General features: G+C 34.6%; 1 protein-coding gene across 1 annotated transcript; it reads left to right on the top strand.

Annotated features, from left to right (window-relative positions):
* The first annotated feature begins 16231 nt into the window (after positions 1–16231).
* LOC124537020 lies at positions 16232–16993 on the top strand. The gene has a single exon (XM_047113729.1). The coding sequence runs from the start codon at positions 16232–16234 to the stop codon at positions 16991–16993; it is 762 nt and encodes a 253-aa protein (XP_046969685.1).
* The last annotated feature ends 2076 nt before the right edge of the window (positions 16994–19069 follow it).

The following is a 19069-nucleotide window of genomic DNA, read 5'->3' as shown; positions in this document are numbered from 1 at the left end:
CGATATTCTCAAACAGTTCTCCAATTTCAAGGAAACACCGACACTTGCGGCCCTGTCGACGTTGATCCCTGAGCTGAGGCTAATGTTATATAAGGGTTAAAACAAAAACATGATATACTAGCTCAGAAATTTTATTTACACGTAAATTTAAATATTTTACATTGAAATTATTATAGATAAATAATTCTATCCTATTTCCAAAATAAAGTAGGTAACATAGATAGAAATGTTTTTTAAAACACTAATAACTTGGATCCGCTAATTTATTAGTGTTATACATATGTTATATTAATAACACCATTATTAACTACACTTTTTATAAAACACTAACGACCGGTATTGTATTGTTCACATATTACATACAAAATCCTTCCTTTCGAATCATTCAATCTATTAAAAAATAAGGGCAATAAAAATCCGTCGCGTATTTTTAAAAATCTAAACATACAGAGGGACAGACAGCGGTAAGCGACTTTGATTTATAGTATGTAATGTTTTTAGATTTTCCAAAAATAGATTTTCGAGTGTTATTGTTTTCTCTGACACTCGTTTTGTCATTAATACAAAAATAATTCCTAATTAAAATCAATAGAAAACACGGAAATGTACCAGTTCTAGTAAGGTAATTTTAATATAGTATATTTTATCAAAAACATACTTTTCTGCGTGTATACTCCATATCATAATATATACGACATTCGTATAAACGCGTGTTGCGTAGCACTTCCTACAGATTCCCCCGAAATGTTCCGCCTTCGTTGAGAGTGAAGTTGTCTTCTTGTTGTCCCCTTTTATTCGAATCACATCAAAAAACTATGAGGGTGTTTATAGCGGTAGTTTCTTAAGTGTCTCGCTAACTTTTTGTTCGAATCTACGAAGCGTTTCGTTTCACGCTCTATATTTTTTAAACTTGTTTTGCCAGTAAATGGTATGTTTATTTTTCAGGTTTTCACCGCTATTAAAGTATTCAAGGAACATATCGGCAGGAATACAAAAACGTTATTATTTAAATTAACGATACGTTTAACACTGACGACGATATTCTTTGAGTTAATTTATATCACATATTAATTACAAATGTTTCGTTCACTCTGTTTCGTCTGATGAATAATTTGTTACGAATTTATCAAAACTGCCATTAAAGCACACTAGAGCTGAAAGGCAGCCTAATCGCTTGTCGACGTTGTCATTACACTTATAAACGGAGCCGTAACAGCTTGCGAGTCGGCAACAACTAAGAGCAGTAAATAAATGATGGCGGTTATTAAATCTCCGAGTCGATTACCGCCGACCTGCCGCGCGGGTCGCCGGCCCTTAAATATTTATAGCGAGGATACATTAGCCTGACGTGTAACAACAGTAAACAATACGCCCGCGTTGCCTTTTTCGATTGCTGTGAGGTATAACAGGGAACTCTTCCATTTGTAAGCTCGGTTTGTGATGCGAGTTCGTATGTAAGACTTTGTTTTCTCAGTTAAACACTTTTTTTCTGAACAAATACAAATAATTTTAGCAGTCACTGAACTTCTGACAGGTTGGAATAATTTACAATTACGAAAAGCTAATAGATAAACATAAAAAGCATAATATTCATAAAACAGTTTCCTAATTAAATATTTTTCTTCTATTTATCATAATATTTAGCAATTAAGTTCCCAAGAAAATAATAGAGAGTATCGGTGGAGATGTTCGCCGTCACAGCATACGAAGCGGTCTTTGTTATGGTTTTTATTTTTGCCAATAGGGTCTAGGTCTCAAGGTGCGCCGGTAGATGTTTTACAATGAAAGCCAACAGCTGCTATCTCAGGTATAAAGATCTTTTTATCTATTAGTGACTGATAACTAATGACTAATAAATAATAAGAAAACTTTAGTCTAGTTTCTAGATGTAGATTGTTTCTTTATATTATTCTAGACTTTTTTCTAAAAATCTTTCTTGATGCTCTGACAATAAGATATTATTTTAAAAAAATAAAAAAATTATTAATTTTAGTAAGTTTTAATTTAAATGTGCATTAATATTATCGGAGGAATTGAATTCATATAAATGTGAAGGAAATGACCCGTGCCTAATCCTGAAATGAATCTATAGAAAGTCACGAGCGATTTCATAATCGCGCTGTGTATTTCATAGTCGTGGGTACGGCGCTGACCTCGTTCCCGCCGCAAGGACGCTCGTAATTCAAACGCCGGAGAGGGTTAGTTAACGCGATACGCTCAGAGATTCGTCTTCAGCGCGGTCGAGTATTTGCATAGCAAGTGCATCCTTTGTAAATTTGTCATCCATTATCTAGAAAATGGAATCTCTATATTCAGACCGGAATCTATATAACTACGTTTAGCACTTGCGTACAATGGGACTTGCTTAATCTTATTTTGGGGCTATTTAAGTACGTCTGATTCTATATCTATAGGTCTTTCGTGAATGTTCAACTGCTAGGCGATGGCTTTCTCCCTTGTTAGAGCACATTACTTAAATTTTAACACTGCTCCGGTGACCGTTGACTTACGTTTATGCATATTTACATGGAACATCCTTTATATCCCACCGAATATTATATATTGGTTCTATATTTACTGAAACGAATTGAACCTTTTTATTGACTCTTTCAACTTATTTAGTAAATAAAAAGTCATCGACACATGAAACGGATGGTTCGGAAACAGAATCTTTCAACACAATGGCTGCAATACTGTGAAATATAAACATTTTTATGCAGTCACCAATTCAAACCCGCTAAGCTCTGAAGCGCCGCCGAGCGCATAAAACTCTGTAATTGCAGGAACGCATTCATAAAGTTGTTGCACAAAGTGCCCTCAGTCAGTTTAACCTTTCCCATTCTGTATCGCGTACGTTTGCTTTATTACTTTCGTGACAAGAATACCACTAAAAGTTACGTCGAAAATCAATGCTCATTAAAAACTGTTTTCTAATCATTTCAATATTTTATGTAAAGAAATAGTCGAGAGTAAAATAATGTGACAAACATTGTACCTACATAATGTATATTGCAAAATAATGTACAAGTATGTTGATAGAAACAGAGGACGGATGTAAAGTTTGTTATAAGTTTGTTTGTTTTTAAGTAATTTGTAGGAGTATTAAATATCAAACTGACTGTCTTGTTTCCAACATTTCCACGATTTGTATCAACGAAATCCTTTAGAGTTTTAAAATATTAAATAGCATTCTTTAATTTTCAGCAGCCTTTCGTATTTAGAAATGCAAAGCGTTCGTTTCATCCTCGAAAACATCCGTTCTCCCGTTTCCGACTCGAGCGAGCTCTTTAAATACCGAGATTATGATAAAAACCGCTGCTGCGGCTCGTTTCAATTACTCTTTGCTGGTTAATGCGAGTTCTTCCTTAATTTGCGCGCTTGTCTCGACATGCGACGATTTTATGTGTCGCTGTAATCGTTTATTTGTCTAGACATGATGTACTACTTTCATTACTCGTCGCGTGTCCTGTTTGTAAAGCATTCCTACATATTATTCGGACGTTGTCGCGGCGTTAGAAAATTCTTCCCTAACTTTTCCAAATATTACCAAATTTTGGCGTAATTTTATTTGTTAAACAGCTATAAAATTATTACTGTCTTTTGACTTAAGCTACGTAGGAGCTGGTCAAACATTGTTGTATATAATACTTTCCACTTGGTAACATTTAATAAAATCCTAACGGCACTATTCCGCCTGCAGCGGCCAATTATCATTAATTTCTCTCGCAGCAAATAGTCGGACTTCAGAAAATAACTTAATGAAACCTTTATTATGAAACCACGATCTTCTGGCTCGTAACAAAGGCCGCTCGTAAACAGCCTCTCGGCGAATTAAATGTACAATGTCCTAACAACTGGTTTTGTTTCAGGTATTTAACGAAATACTCCATTGTGTTATTCTCTTCTATTAAATTTGTTTTGAATATTTTTAACAATGAATTGCGTTTTACAAGTTGATTTAAAAGTTGACGATATTTCATAATGACGTTTGTATTCGTTGTCAGCAACAAAATGTATTTCACCCGACTGGGTATTTATGAACACTTTCGAATCGTTATTTCGGAAGATGAACTAAATGTAAACCAGCGGTTCGGAATGTAAATGTCGCTTTAATCATGTTACTTTGTTTCGATATCAGTTCGTCTGAAGTAATTCGTTTGTTTGCCGATCACCACGAAATGTGACATACGAAGTAGTAAGACCGATAAAGAACTACAAGTTCATTGTTCATCATTTTTCATAAACTTTTACATGGCAATGTTTTTTTCAACCGACTTCCAAAAGGAGGAGGTTATCAATTCGTCTGTATTTTTTTTTTTTTTTTTTTTTATGTTTGTTACCTCATAACTTTTCACTGGGTGGACCGATTTTGAAAATTTTTATTTTGTTTGAAAGGTAGTGCTTCCCGTGGGGTCCCATTTTTTTTAAATTTTTTTCCGATGATGGTATCCATATGAAAACGACATAAGTCTTAAATTTGCATTATGTATATGCGCGACAAATCGGTGAATAACTGAAAATCACGTTAACCAATTTTGATAATTCTTTCTTTATTATAAAATATATACTTCAAGGGTAATTTGGTGAAAGTTTGGTAAGATTCTGAGCACAGGATCCATGACAAAGTAACGGAACGGAAGGGAACGGAACAATTCTGAGGAGCACGTTAGCGATACTCAGTCGAATCTTTTATTTATAGGTTATTTGGATATTTGAGTCACCTTCCGTAATGTGGTTATGTTTACGTAATTATCATAGTCGAATATTATAATCAACTAGCTACCCACCCCGGCTTCGCACGGGTGCAATACTGATACTAAATATACTACAGAATTTGTGTATTTACGACATCACATCGCAAACTTCTAAAATTATCAGTGTTTCTTTACTATATTGTTCATCTATTATATACACAAACCTTCCCCTTGAATCACACTATCTTTTAAAAAAAACCGCATCAAAATCCGTTGGGTAGATTTAAAGATATAGGGACAGAGAAAGCGACTTTGTTTTACACTATGTAGTGATGGAACTCCTATACGGCTCGCAGTTAGGGTGCGATATGGGGCAGAATTTCTTACTATCTTTAATCAAATTTTGTGTATGTGATGTGATGTCATATGATGTACGAAATATAGTTGGTCTTTTTCAAAGATTTTTTGCTGAGTTCGATTACAGCTCTTTCGAGGGATCCTTGTAGTTTACGCCGCGTGACGTATTAAATCCGCATTTTCGAAAGTCTATTTTTGCTTTATTCGCAAGTTTCCTTTGAAATTGTCCTCGAAGTAGTTTCTGACTCATATAAACGGGACGCTTAATCTATCCATATTAAAAAAATTAGTTAGTCAACATCAGCTTCACTTAAAATCAAAAAATAAATAAAAATTTTAACAAAAAGAAAAACCGACTTCAAACAAAACACTATTTTAAAACAAATGAATATGCACGAAAAAGTAATAAAAATAATTGCGTATTCAACATATTTTTTAGAGTCTTCCTAAGTTAAATGAAATGAAAAATATTAGACTACTTAAAAGTCGATTTACGATTATATCATGTTGTTATAGTTATTGTTATATTTGGAGTCGGTGTCAGCCAATAAAACCCTATAGTATATCTATCAAAAAACAATACGAGAATACTTTAACAAATATGTTTTTTACAAATTACCTTTTACACAATAATATACTGGATCAATCAAGGGGCTCGTATCGCTTCTTTCTTTTGATTGTTGGGGCAAGGGCACCGTGGCTGACACCGGCTCCAAATATAACAATAACTATAACTACATGATATAATCGTAAATCGACTTTTAAGTAGTCTAATATTTTTCATTTCATTTAACTTAGGAAGACTCTAAAAAATATGTTGAATACGCAATTATTTTTATTACTTTTTCGTGCATATTCATTTGTTTTAAAATAGTGTTTTGTTTGAAGTCGGTTTTTCTTTTTGTTAAAATTTTTATTTATTTTCGTAAAACTACAACAACGCCGTATTATATATGCCTTACCATTTTAATTTAACATTCTAATCAATGGAATAATAAATACAGTATTATTCCTATGTATTTATTTCTAAAAAAAAATCGTATTGACTATGTTTTCTACATCTACTATATACTACTAGCATCTACATTTCATTCGTAGTTTTAGTGTAATAATTTGTAAATATTAAACTTTGAAAACGAAGAATTTACACACAATTGCATTATAAATAGTGTGGATGTGGGTATAGTACGAAACTTGAACCTCATAAAGTATTCAAACTCGTTAGACTTATTATTGAGCGTAATGAAATAACATGATTGAAAGATAAAATCCAAACGAATCAGCAGGATAGTTGTAATTTATTTACGAACATTGAGGGAGTTTATCGACAACTGTAGTAATGGCTATAACAGATTTGTTATCGCCCTTCGAAGTCATTGGAGATATATTATGAAGAATTATTACTGAGACATGTGCGCCCCGGGGACCTCGATAAACTCATGCAACATTAACATGAGTACGAAATTAAAATGTCGCGAGTGTCGCTCCCTGCTAGCGCCGGGTCGAGGAGTGGGGCGCGAATGGCGCGATGGCAGCCGCGGTATAGAATCTAAATAATACGCGCCGCACTAGCGGAGTCGCGACTCGGAGATTATTGAAATGTCCTCGCAGCCTACCATTGTCGCTTCCCGAACACTCTTTTGTAGACGCGTTTCAATGCATCGCCTCCACATTCGCGCGACTCCGCGTTGTGAGTCCTGCGGCCCGGCCCGAAGGTCGACTTTGCAGCTCCGCCGCGGCGCTGAGGCGAGTTCAAATTTAATCTCGTGCTGATAAATCATTTTAAATCTTTACTAAAACGGCTTTGCGGAGTGAAAATGTGGAATATGCATTTGTATTTTAAAAGTAATTGTAACGCTTTGAATTCGAAACTACATTAAAACGATTGAAAATGTTTTGTGCTCTCTAAGGCAGGTATGTCTTGTACAATGAATCGTTCTCAACTAATGTAATGAATTTATTTCATTCGGTCAACAATTTTATTGTATTTTATACACAAAATTATATCATAGTATTTATAAATCATTTGTGTAAGAGTGGGGCATATCACTGTTTCCCAGAAGAATAGATTAATTTGAAAAATCTAATTTAATTTAAAAAAAAATTAAAGTAAAATAGCAGCCTGTAAATTCCCCACTGCTAGGCTTATGGCCTCCTCTCCCATTAAGGAGAGGGTTTGGAACATATTCCACCACGCGGTTCACCACAATGCGGGTTGGTGGAATGCACATGTGGCAGAATTTCGATGAAATTAGACACATGCAGGTTTCCTCACGATGTTTTCCTTCTCCGCCGAGCACGAGATGAATTATAAACACAAATTAAGCACATATATATAGTGGTGCTTGCCTGGATCTAAACCCACAATCATCAGTTAAGATGCACGCGTTCTAACCACTGGGCCATCTCAGGCCAGAAATCTAATTCTATCTCATTTAATTATTTTTTCTTATTTCTGGTCCCACCCATGGTCTGAATGTCTGTGGGTGTGTGTGTCTGTGTGCACATGCATAATTGGTAGCATTGTGTGTGTAGCTGTAGAGTAGTCTATTCTACAATAAAATCGAACAGAAAATTTATAACAAGATTATGTAAATTATGATTAACAAGCGCTGAGTTATTATTCATTGATTTTTATGCATAAATTTAGTAAGGACCTTGACGATTATTCTAGGGATAATTACGAGCTAAATCCGAGGCAGCTTAATTGGAAATGCTTCTAAAATTATTATTTACGTTATATTTTAAAAAAATATATTCAAGCCTTATAGAACGAAAATATATTATATTGTTGGTTCTACGGTCCGAAGACGAGAAGGAAGAAGAAGGACTACGGAATTTTTCAGCCGAACACAATATAGCCTCTAGACAACAATGAAGTCGAGAAATTGAATAAATCGCTTCAATTATTCATCATCACGACATTTAAACGTCAGCGCGTAAATATTATTTTAAAAATAATTTGTAATTATATCGAAGGTGATTATAGCGGAATGAAATAAATAAAGAAATGTGAAATATCTGCCAATTTGTTCGTAACACTGCGTGATTGCAACGCTGCTGTCGACAGCGAGCGCTTTACTTTACGATAACACGAGTCGGAGAGTGGCTGCGACCCTAAGCGTAGTTTACAATGCATTGATCTTTTTTAACATCTTTATTAACGAACTCTCTCGCTAAGTACGTAATGTAAAACGTAATAACATTACGTCGCACATGCTCGTCTTTCATCTTTAGTAGTTACAGAAGGGTTTTAATAAAGTAGTTCGTAATAAATTCATTTCTGTTATTGAACTCATCAACTGAGCCGCCCGCGCCGTCGGATCGGGGCTCTGCCTCGTCATTCGACATCCATTTGTTCGTCGATGCTGTTGACTGATGCTTTAGTAACCTTTTGTTTCCTTTGTTTGTTGCGAAGTGTTTATGAAAAGCGATGTTAGGTTCGAGGGAAACAACTTTATCGGCGCTTATTCTTTCGAAGTATATCAATCGAAACTAAAATCATGATTTTTATAAATAAATCAGAGTTACGGAATACATTTTTATAGCTTATAAAATTATATAAATACCTGATTAAGAGAATGACCGAAGAGATGAGGCTTCTTGTTAAATTTAGTTGTTGATTCGGTCTTTTTATTAATTTTAATTTTATATTCTAATTTTTAGACATGTGTTTGTTTATTATATACATACAGCTTCTACTCTTTAAAGTTACCTAAGAAACTCACGCATTAACGCTAGATGCAATTTTTTTAAATAAAAATGTTGTTAAAAACCAAAAACTAAGCTAATACCTTTTAAGTTTTCGTTATAAGCAAATTAGCATTGTTTAAGGAAAGTGCTACAATTATACACAAAAAAAAGAAATGTTTAGTTCCTCAAGTACAAAGCGCGCCTGTCTCTTGTTTTCTTAAAAAAGTCACGCTCGGCAGAGCTCAGACACGGAGTAATTAACGCGATAAGCGGCCGGCGGCCGGCGAGCGGGCGGCCGGCGCGCACAGGTAACTTCGCGGATCGCTCAAAAGTTTAACTCGAGGAAAAATCAATCGCAGTCGACACAACACGCCGGCTGAGTTTCTCAGCGAACTTTATTATTTGGTCCCAAATACGGAAATAAGAGAGTCGAGTCAAGATTTATTTCGCTCCTACAACTCGCAGGAAGAATTAAAAACTCGGCAAGTGTGCCTCGCGTTAAGAGATAAAAGCGAACGAATTCTTGCGAACGCTTATCGCGGGAGGAAGGGGAAGAGTGAGTGGAGGGGGTTTTCGGAAGTTTGTGCTACAGATCAAAGGCTTTTGTTGTGGATTAACAAGTCGGCGTATAAATTATTTCGGCCGCGGTGACGCCGCGCCGCCGGCCGCCGCCGGAGCCGCGCCGTCCTGTATATCAAATTTGGACAACGATTTTTGTTAATTATTTCTCTTATTGCACGCTTTCGAAATTGTCTTTCATCGTTAAACTCCATTTCATGAAACGGCATTACATTTTTTGTATTAAAAAAGGAAAATTTAAAATCAAGGTATTTTGTATTTCACAAATAACCATTACATTTTGACATCAATGCTGTGGCGTTTGTCTCTCACATAAGATCTATTGACACACTTGAAACGAATCACTGACCCGATGCTGCGAATTTTCACCGGCACTGCTTACCTACTCGCGAGCCCATCAGGAGGGTTTAAGCCACTGCACACGTCTGCGTAAATTCTTATAAAATGTTGTAGTAAGGCTACAAGCAGGTTTGTTAGTCGGGATTACGGGAGCGAACAATTTTCGAAAAGCCGTTCCACATGCGGGCAGATGCCAAGCGCCTGTCGCGGATTACGGATAAAGCCAAAGAAATTTTTCGCGTAGTGTACCATATTACTATATTAAAAAATAGCAAAGGAATCGCATACTACGCTCTGTTAAAGTTTATGTTTGCTGAGATTATTGTTATTTTAGAAAAACCTTTCTATAGTATATACCTCGTTGGCCTTGTGTCTAGATATGGCTGCAGCCATTTTTATACATTTTTGGAAACCTAAGAAATAGATTACGTTTGAAAATGATTATGTAAATTAATCTGTAGAACAAGTTTCGTAATGATTTCTTTTGTTTTTAAGACATTTTTAAGGTAAATAAATCAAAAAAATATTGAAATATATTTCGTTTTCGTCTCGCATTTTAAATTTGCACCGATAATTATTGTTTAAATATTGACTAATAAACAGTGTTTAAAAGTTTTTATTAAACAGAAGAAATAAATAGATTTTATAGGATACTTTTTTTGAAATAATTTTATGAATTTGTATTTTTGACAAATTAAAAAAAAAAAGTAAAAAACGTGATAACTCAATAATGGTTCATTTTGTATATGGGAGTTAAAATTATCGCAATAGTGACCCCTATCACCTTCTAACGGGAATATGTCGAATTACCGATAACCCTTATAAATTATCTTAATGTTCAAGGTTGTATTTGTGAAGTGTGATATTAGTAAATAAATGAATAAATTCTAAAAGATGAGAGAAAGAATTCATTCTAGAAGACAACGTTGAAAGATCTGAAGGTATTTTATTAACTGAAACTACTCACACTCGGAAAGAAGAAAAAGAGGGAAAAATCTGCGACACACCTACGTTCAATTCATCCTAACATGCCATCAAGTAATATTCCAATTTTTTCACTCAATTTTTAGACAAATTATGATGTATGCTACAGGAGTCGATCCATCAATTCGCATTGCGTAACATTCCATTATGTGAATTTTAATTTAAAATTATATTTATGTTGTATCAAATAAATTGATGCAGATATTTCTATAAGAAATCTGACGATAAATAAACATGTTTTAATTTCTTTGAATCGTGATCATCATAATATAGTTGGCTTCTATTATTGAACATACGACTCTGCCAAGATGAAGATTTCGGTTTGCTATTTTTGGGCCCAGAAGAGTCTGGTCACTTTTTACAGGTCGAAATCTTCAACCAAAACAGGGAAACTTGTTTACGCTGCCTTGTATTACGGAGCGAGCTCAGTCCCTTCGACTTCAATATCTTATGAAATCAACAATCAAGTTCACAGTGTATGTTGCAAACGTATAAATGAAAAGCATATACGAGTAGAGAAATGCAAATCACATAATAGCGTGTTAGCTTTGACTGAACAACCGCCAATACTATTAAATCAAGTTTGAATAGTTTCCATTAATTCGGCAGTCAGATAACAAATGAAAAACAATGTCCATCTGCATTGTGTTGTGGACAAACTAAAAATGATTTATTGAGGTCACGCCGCGCATTCCGACTCCATAACGAGAGCTCTTTATAACGGCGGATTAATTTAATTATCCGACGCTGTTTAGTTTCCGCGCCGCAAAAATTGCGATTTAGTTAACTAACATGGCGTATCGCTCGCATTCTATATATATTATTATTTGTTATCAATATAATGTAAAGTACATTAAAACAATTTTCACAATTAAAATTTGGTTGTTTTTGTTTCATAAATTAGAAGGTTGGATGTGGTCTAATGGCATTTTGATTGGTTCAGTAGTAATTTCATACAAAATAACTTTTATAAATTATATATGGAAAATTGAAATTATATTAATTCATTAGCACGTAACCCATTCAACCGTTAATAGACACTAGATCTTGATTGCTTTTATTTAGCTCAATAGTCATATCTAGTAGACGCTTACTTGTAAATTATTGACATAAAATATAAGATTTGAAACTGGTTTCGTTCCGGAATATCTCCAAAGGTTTGCCTGTGGAGATATTCCGATTATCCGATTTATCTTTTACAATCGCCTAAGAGGGCAATGTGATCCCATCCCGCCAAGTAGGCATCGAATCGCTCCGCAATCGTGGCCCCGTATAACTTTGTCAAATTCCATTCCATCAGAAGCATCCATACAATGAAATCGTTCCCGGCATGAATTAAACATTGATGCGATTAGCTGCGGTCGGTGCGATTCAGTTAACAGCTGTTTGACGAACTCGTGAGCATTGTGTGGAGGAGTCGCTGAGCAATCGCGAAACTTTGTCAATTATCCCGGTCAAATATTGACCCGGGACTAATCTATTCATTGGGCCACGTTTTATTTGTTGTCTAAGCCCCACTCGGGTTTTTGTTCGTCGAATTTACATTTGATTTCGAGGTTTGACCTTTTTGCTTCGCAAACTTCGTCCAGCTTTTATTGCGACTCGTGATCTGTGTTTAATTGTTCTCGTGTTAAATGTACAACGATTAATCTGATCGGGGATTTGTGTAACATGGAAGAACTCATAAAAAATATTAATATGTTTTCATTATTTACATACATTTATATAATACTAGCGACCCGCCCCGTCTTCGCACGGTTGCCATGCTGATACTAAATATACTACAGATTTGGTTTATTTACGACATCACATTAGAAGCTTCTAAAATTGACAACGTTTCTCCTCTATATTGTCCACGTATTATATACAAAAACCGTCATTAATCGCTCTATCAATTAAAAAAACTGCATCAGAATCCGTTGCGTAGTTTTAATGATCTAAGCATATATAGGGACAGACATTGGGAAGCGACTTTGATTTATACTGTGTGAAGATTGCAAAAATAGGTAACACATAGGTAATATGATTTTTCTCAGTGTGGCAACCAAAGACACTCGCACGTACGCAACGTAAATGTCTGTCAGTTATGAGTTAAAGTCTAGCATTTAGGAAAAAAAGACTAACTAAATGCTGGCCGAGTGTGCTCTAATACTTTGAACACATAAAAAAAGTTAATTTAAATTAGTTACTTATAAAAAAGGCAGGTACATTTAAATATTTATTATAATTTACGTTTGTAGTGAGTAAGACCTTTTCTATTCAAAAAGGTTCTTTCGGCCTCAAGGGGACAAGATTTGTTTTACTAGTAGTATTTTAAAGTACCTGATAAAAAACTTAAATAATATAAGAGTAAAACAGTAGATCTAAAATCAGGTTCGCCTGTGATTTCAGCAGTCGCAGATCAGGCCAGTTAGATTGTGTAACGCGGAGCTTTCGGCTCATCCGCTTACAGCGATAGATTGGTGCGATGATAGTGACGGGATTGCTTATAATATGCGATGTCGTAACTGAGCCCTTGCATTTTTCTTAAAGAAAATGCGAACATTTCAACATAATTTACGACGTATATAAATGTCATTTTTAGGTCCGTTTTGTTTATTTTTAAATTACAATCATTTTTTTTTATTCAAAAAGTTTTTGATGCAACATTTAGAATAAATTTGCAAAAATTGCAATATTAAAATATATATATAAAAAAATTGTTAAATAGACCTGTATTTAAAGTCCTAATTTTGAGTAAAGGTTTCAGTTTAGTCCAAAATCGAGCTTCAGACATTGAAACGACATAGCAGTGTTCAACGCATGATATAAAGTTATTGAAACGGAGCGCCAACTAATTACAAAGATAATTAGTTCGCGCTGAAGCGGCAACGCAGCGCTCTGGCTCAGAGTGCTATTGGCATTAGTCCGAGCCCACTTGTTACGTGGCTCGTATACGTTATTATTGTAAGGAGATACATTTTAGCTTTGTAACACCTGAATATAAGTCAACAACGCTAAATCATTCACCGTGAGTAATAAGTTCTCTGTGTAAACGTAAAATGAAGCTAGACTAAAAGAAGTGCTCAGGTAACGTGGGCTGGGGTGTGAGCTTACATCGGAGGTGATATTTGTTCTCATCATTGAAGGAGTAAGCTGATCTTAAGTCTTTCTGGTGTAAAAACTTGGCTCTCTGAAAAAAAAAAACTGTATGGCTGTAGTCGGCTAAACCTAATCCAATCCAACACCAAAAAGACATTTATGTTTTTTTGCTTTAGATATCGTCTTAAAATTCAAAGTTCTAAACGACTACGTCTCAACTATATAAGATATACATTTCTTTCATATTTTATAACAAATTAGACAAGATGAGAGTGAGGGCAGGGTCAAAACTGGACAAACAAAACAGCACGTATTTTTTATATACTTCATCATACAATATCAGCAAGGCAGTAAAATTTTACTATAATATATTTATAGAAATAAAAATGATTTATTTTTTTAACTGGCTTTCTCAAGCAAAACAGAAATGTATTCTACGTTTCTATAAGAAGCATCGCGATACTTTTGTATACGAACATCGCGATACTCACGAAGAAACAGTCAGCCAGCATCAAAATGAAATCAATTTGAGTCAGCAACAATTTTAATTGGTTTCATATTCAATGCCAGTGGATATCGTTTGAATGATGAGTAGAATTTCATTTAAATTCTAATTTGTGCCTCCTTATAAATCTTGTATAACTGTGAAATAATTTACGTAGTCAGAAGACAGACGCAGTAATTGATAATTTGGATCAACGTTTTGCGCGCGTTTTGGTCTTTGTTCTTCAAATTTATTGGACATTTAGTTGTTCCAGCTCTAGTACAATTTATTTAACTTGGTACTAGTGTAACTTATATTACGCCAATAAATTGAGACTGTCATTAGAAGAGTGTACTATGACTCAACTCTAATTTAGTTAGTACTACGCCCTACCGCCTTGAACAAGCCTGTTGAAAGGTGAGTGAGCCAGGCTAACTACAGGCACGAGATGTGATGTAAGCAATGTTTAGTATTTCTTAAAGTGCCACTTCTCATCAGATGTCTTATTTGACCATGTGTCTACTTGTATTACAAAAAAAACCATACACAGAATTTTTATAAATGTAGAAAATCATTGTTTTCGGGACGTAAGGAAGGGGAAATCGACGCAGTGACAATTACAAAGATAATCAGTTCAGACGAAACGATGCTCAAAAGTTTACATCTGTCGCCGGTAGGCTTAAATGATTAATATAAAAGCTTAGTCCCATAATGCCTACTTCATTTTAATCAAAAGGAAAACACCTTTCTTAAGTCATCACCAGTTATTATTGTAAATTTTAAATGAAAGTATATTATGATTATTTATCCGTTCCTGCAGCGATACCAGTAATTTTAAATAGAATATTCTAGTTACTCAAAACTGAGAGAAAGTCACGCGTGATACATTCGAAATAATACATTTACAATTTCAGCATTTCAGTAAATCTGATGCTTTTCAATACGTTTAGTCAAAATCACATTATACGATAACATATATTCGGTGCATTATTTCGTTCACAAAGCGGTGTTCATTTCCGAGCAATATGTGGTGTTCCTTTGAGGCTTTCTCTTGTATTCCGGTATTCGTGTCCGCTCAGGCCGGTGCAAAGTCTATTCCTAAACAATGCCGGTGCGAGCTCGCCGTCGCAAACTGTTTTAAACACATTTACTGATATACTCGTCACTTATCGTCGCTGTTCCACAGTTTAGACAATGTATTAAATATCTCATTGTATCAGTGTGAAGGTTTTAATATTAATTTTATAATAGGCTTTCTACCTACGCTGAGTCTTTTTTTTTAAATTGTTTGATTATAATTACGGCAACGTAACCGAACTAACCGTTTTTCATGCGTTCCCACTTTAAAAATGTATTTAATTAGTTAAACCAACTTTGTCAAGTAATAAAATAGTGTAATAAGATAAAGTAACACCTATTAATTATTGTGTCATAAAGTGAAACCAGTGTTTGATGTGTTTAATAATATAAATAAATAAAAAACATTAGAAAAGTTTGAAAAAATAACAGTTTAAATCGCATTTTGTCGCACTATTGACGAATACGCGTAAGCGACGCTGTTTGCACGGCGTTTACGACCTTCTGGGCCTCCACTTTACTGCCACAGTACAACGGTAAAGCATAATATTGAGTTATTATTCTTTTGCTACTCGCTTGTAGTGAAGCAGTCACACATTACGTAGCAAACACCAACATCTTGATAATTTTTATTTATCTTTTCGAAAATATTTAATAATGCCACCGAAAATAAAGTCGTGCGCTGGTTGCTCAAACAAAATTACAAACAAAGATTTTCTTAATTGTTTGATTTATAAGGATACGTATTGTATTGAATGCGCTAATATATCTCACCAGCGTCCTTCTCCGACAGAAAAAGATTCGAAAGATAAATGGAAATGTCTTAAATGTAAAAACAAAGAAGAAAAGGTCTATAATTTGAAAGCATCCACCGCCATGTGTTCACTCAAATTCGCTCAGCCAAGAGGTAGTCACAATAACACCATAAGTGAAAAAGCAGATAATGACTCTTTTGCATCACCCTATGCGTCAAGTTCTGTTGATTCAACACTACTCGCAAGTATTAGAATCTACTATAATGAAAGAATTAGCAGTTTTAAAAAGCGAATTGGCCACATTGAGCGATCTTAAACATTGCATAGAATTTCTCAGTGCCGAATACGATCGTTTAAAATCCGACCTTCTGGCTTCTGATGATAAAATTAAAATTTTAAGTAAAGAAAATGCAAATCTTACTTGTAAAGTCAATGATCTCTCTAATAGACTTAAACTAATTGAACAACATTCGCGTGAAACGAACGTGGAGATTAATGGTATACCAGAAAATAAATCTGAAAACTTAAATTCTGTTGTCAAGCAATTATGCGCTGCAATCTCAATACCAATAAACGACTCCGATATTCTGTCCTGTACTAGGGTACGAAAAATAGACGACTCCAACCCAAGACCTCGTGCTGTTATTGTTAAGTTACCGACTTCTAGATCTAGAGATGAAATATTAGCAGGTGTTACCAAATTCAACAAAAGAAATTTAACGAATAAACTTAGCTCTAGTCATCTGGGATACAGCACTAACAAATCGCCAATATATGTCTCCGAACACCTATCACCACATTTTAAAGCTCTTCATGCACGCACTCGAAAAGTTGCAAGAGAAAAAGAATACAGATATACTTGGGTCCGTAACGGAAGGATATTCGTACGTAAAAATGACCAATCACCTGCCAAGCAAATCAAATGTTACGAATCTCTTGACAACCTTTGAATAAAAAATTACCTTACATAATGTCCGTATATTTATCTGCTTAGAATTCAAGGTCTACTATCAAAACTTTAGAGGAATTAAAACTAAAACCAAATGTATAAGATTGTCTTCATTAACATCCGATTTTGATATAATGGCTGGTACAGAGACATGGTTGGATGACAGTGTCCATGATAGTGAAGTATTTAGTAATAAATATATAGTGTATCGCAGAGACCGCTCATCGACTTCACTTTCTGGCAAATCTGGAGGGGGTGTCTTATTAGCTGTCTCCAAAAATCTTTGTTCTAAGCGAATCGAACACTTTGAAAGTTGTCTAGAAGATTTGTGGGTCTTTGTTAAGTCTGACGAACCTGGCTTAAAGGAAATTTTATTTTGTGTCCTCTATCTTCCTCCGCCAGTAACAAGTACATCACTGGACTTAATACTAGAAAATATTAGCTTAGTTATGCAATCTCACGCTAGTGATATTATAATTCTGGGTGACTTTAATCTCGGCTTCATAGATTGGTCAGATAAATGTGACGACACCCATATTATGTCTCCTATTAATTATAACTGTAATCTCGGATACCTATTCGTGGATTTTATGTCACACAACAACTTGTCACAATTTAACAATGTAAAAAATCACAATAACCGAATTCTTGACTTAATTCTGAGTAACAGTGGAGCTCTATCCGTGAGTGAAAGCCTTAGGCCATTAACAAAAATTGATTTACATCATCCTGCTTTAGAAATTGACTTTAAACCAAAAATTTCTTCTCACATTATCAAAAAACAGTTTGCTTCGCATAATTTTAAAAAGGCCAATTACTCATTAGTTAACTTAAAGTTAAGTCAAATAGATTGGGAACTAGAGCTATCCCATTTTGAAGATGTCGATATGGCCGTTGCAAAATTTTATGATTTGCTTACTATCGTTATCAATTCAACTGTTCCTAAAACAAAACCTCGTAATTTAAAATATCCGTCATGGTTTACGCGCAACTTGATCAAACTTATTGCAGAACGCAACAAAATTCTTACAAAATACAAAATATATAAAAATCCCAGAGACCAGCTAGAACTTAGGTTAAGTAGTGATAGAGTGGATTCCTTAATAGTTTCATGTTATAGCAACTATCTAAATCTCACAGAAGAATCTATTCTAAAAAATCAAAAGAGATTATGGTCCTTTGTGAAAGATCATCGGAAGGATTCTTCAGACTTACCAAAAGAAATGTTCCTAGAGAATAAGGTAGCTCACACCGGTGAGGATATTTGTAATTTATTTGCCTCACAGTTTTCATTAGTATTTTCTCCTCCTGATATAAACTTTACGCCAAGTTTATCTGAGTGTTTTCCTCAATTCTCCCTCAATAAAATTAATTTAACGGAAGAAATGATTTCTAAAGCCCTAAAGTCCGTTGACATAAGCAAAGGTGCTGGTCCAGATGGAATTCCTCCAGTATTTATAAAGATGACACGTAAGCACTTAACGCTTCCTCTAAAAATATTATTTTCGAAATCCTTACAATCGGCGATATTTCCTGAAATATGGAAAGCTGCTAATATAGTACCAATTTATAAAAAAGGCGATAAGCGTAATGTGAAAAACTACCGTCCAATTTCAATATTGAGTACAATTCCAAAACTCTTTGAAAAACTAATCTGTCCAGTTATAACTCATTATTTTAAAAATATTCTATCCGAGCAACAGCATGGCTTTAGACAGAATAGGTCCACAATTAGTAATCTCTTAAACTACGTAACTGATCTTTCCAAGAATGTTGATGATAAAACTCAAATAGATGCTATTTATACTGACTTCAGTAGCGCATTCGATAAGGTAAACCACGCCATATTACTGACAAAGTTAGAACATTTCGGTATTCATGGTAGTCTGTTAGGTTGGGTCAAATCTTACCTAAAAAATCGATCACAGCGTGTTATTACACATGGCTATACTTCTTTTGCATTTGTGCCTACATCTGGTGTTCCCCAAGGGTCTCATCTAGGTCCGATACTTTTCCTAGTTTTCATCAATGATATTTCAAAAGATGTTAAATTTAGTAAGTGCTTAATTTTCGCTGA

This window comes from Vanessa cardui, chromosome 17 (assembly GCF_905220365.1).
Source record: "Vanessa cardui chromosome 17, ilVanCard2.1, whole genome shotgun sequence".
NCBI classification, from domain to species: Eukaryota; Metazoa; Arthropoda; class Insecta; order Lepidoptera; family Nymphalidae; genus Vanessa; species Vanessa cardui.
This window is presented reverse-complemented; position numbering and strand designations above follow the sequence as displayed.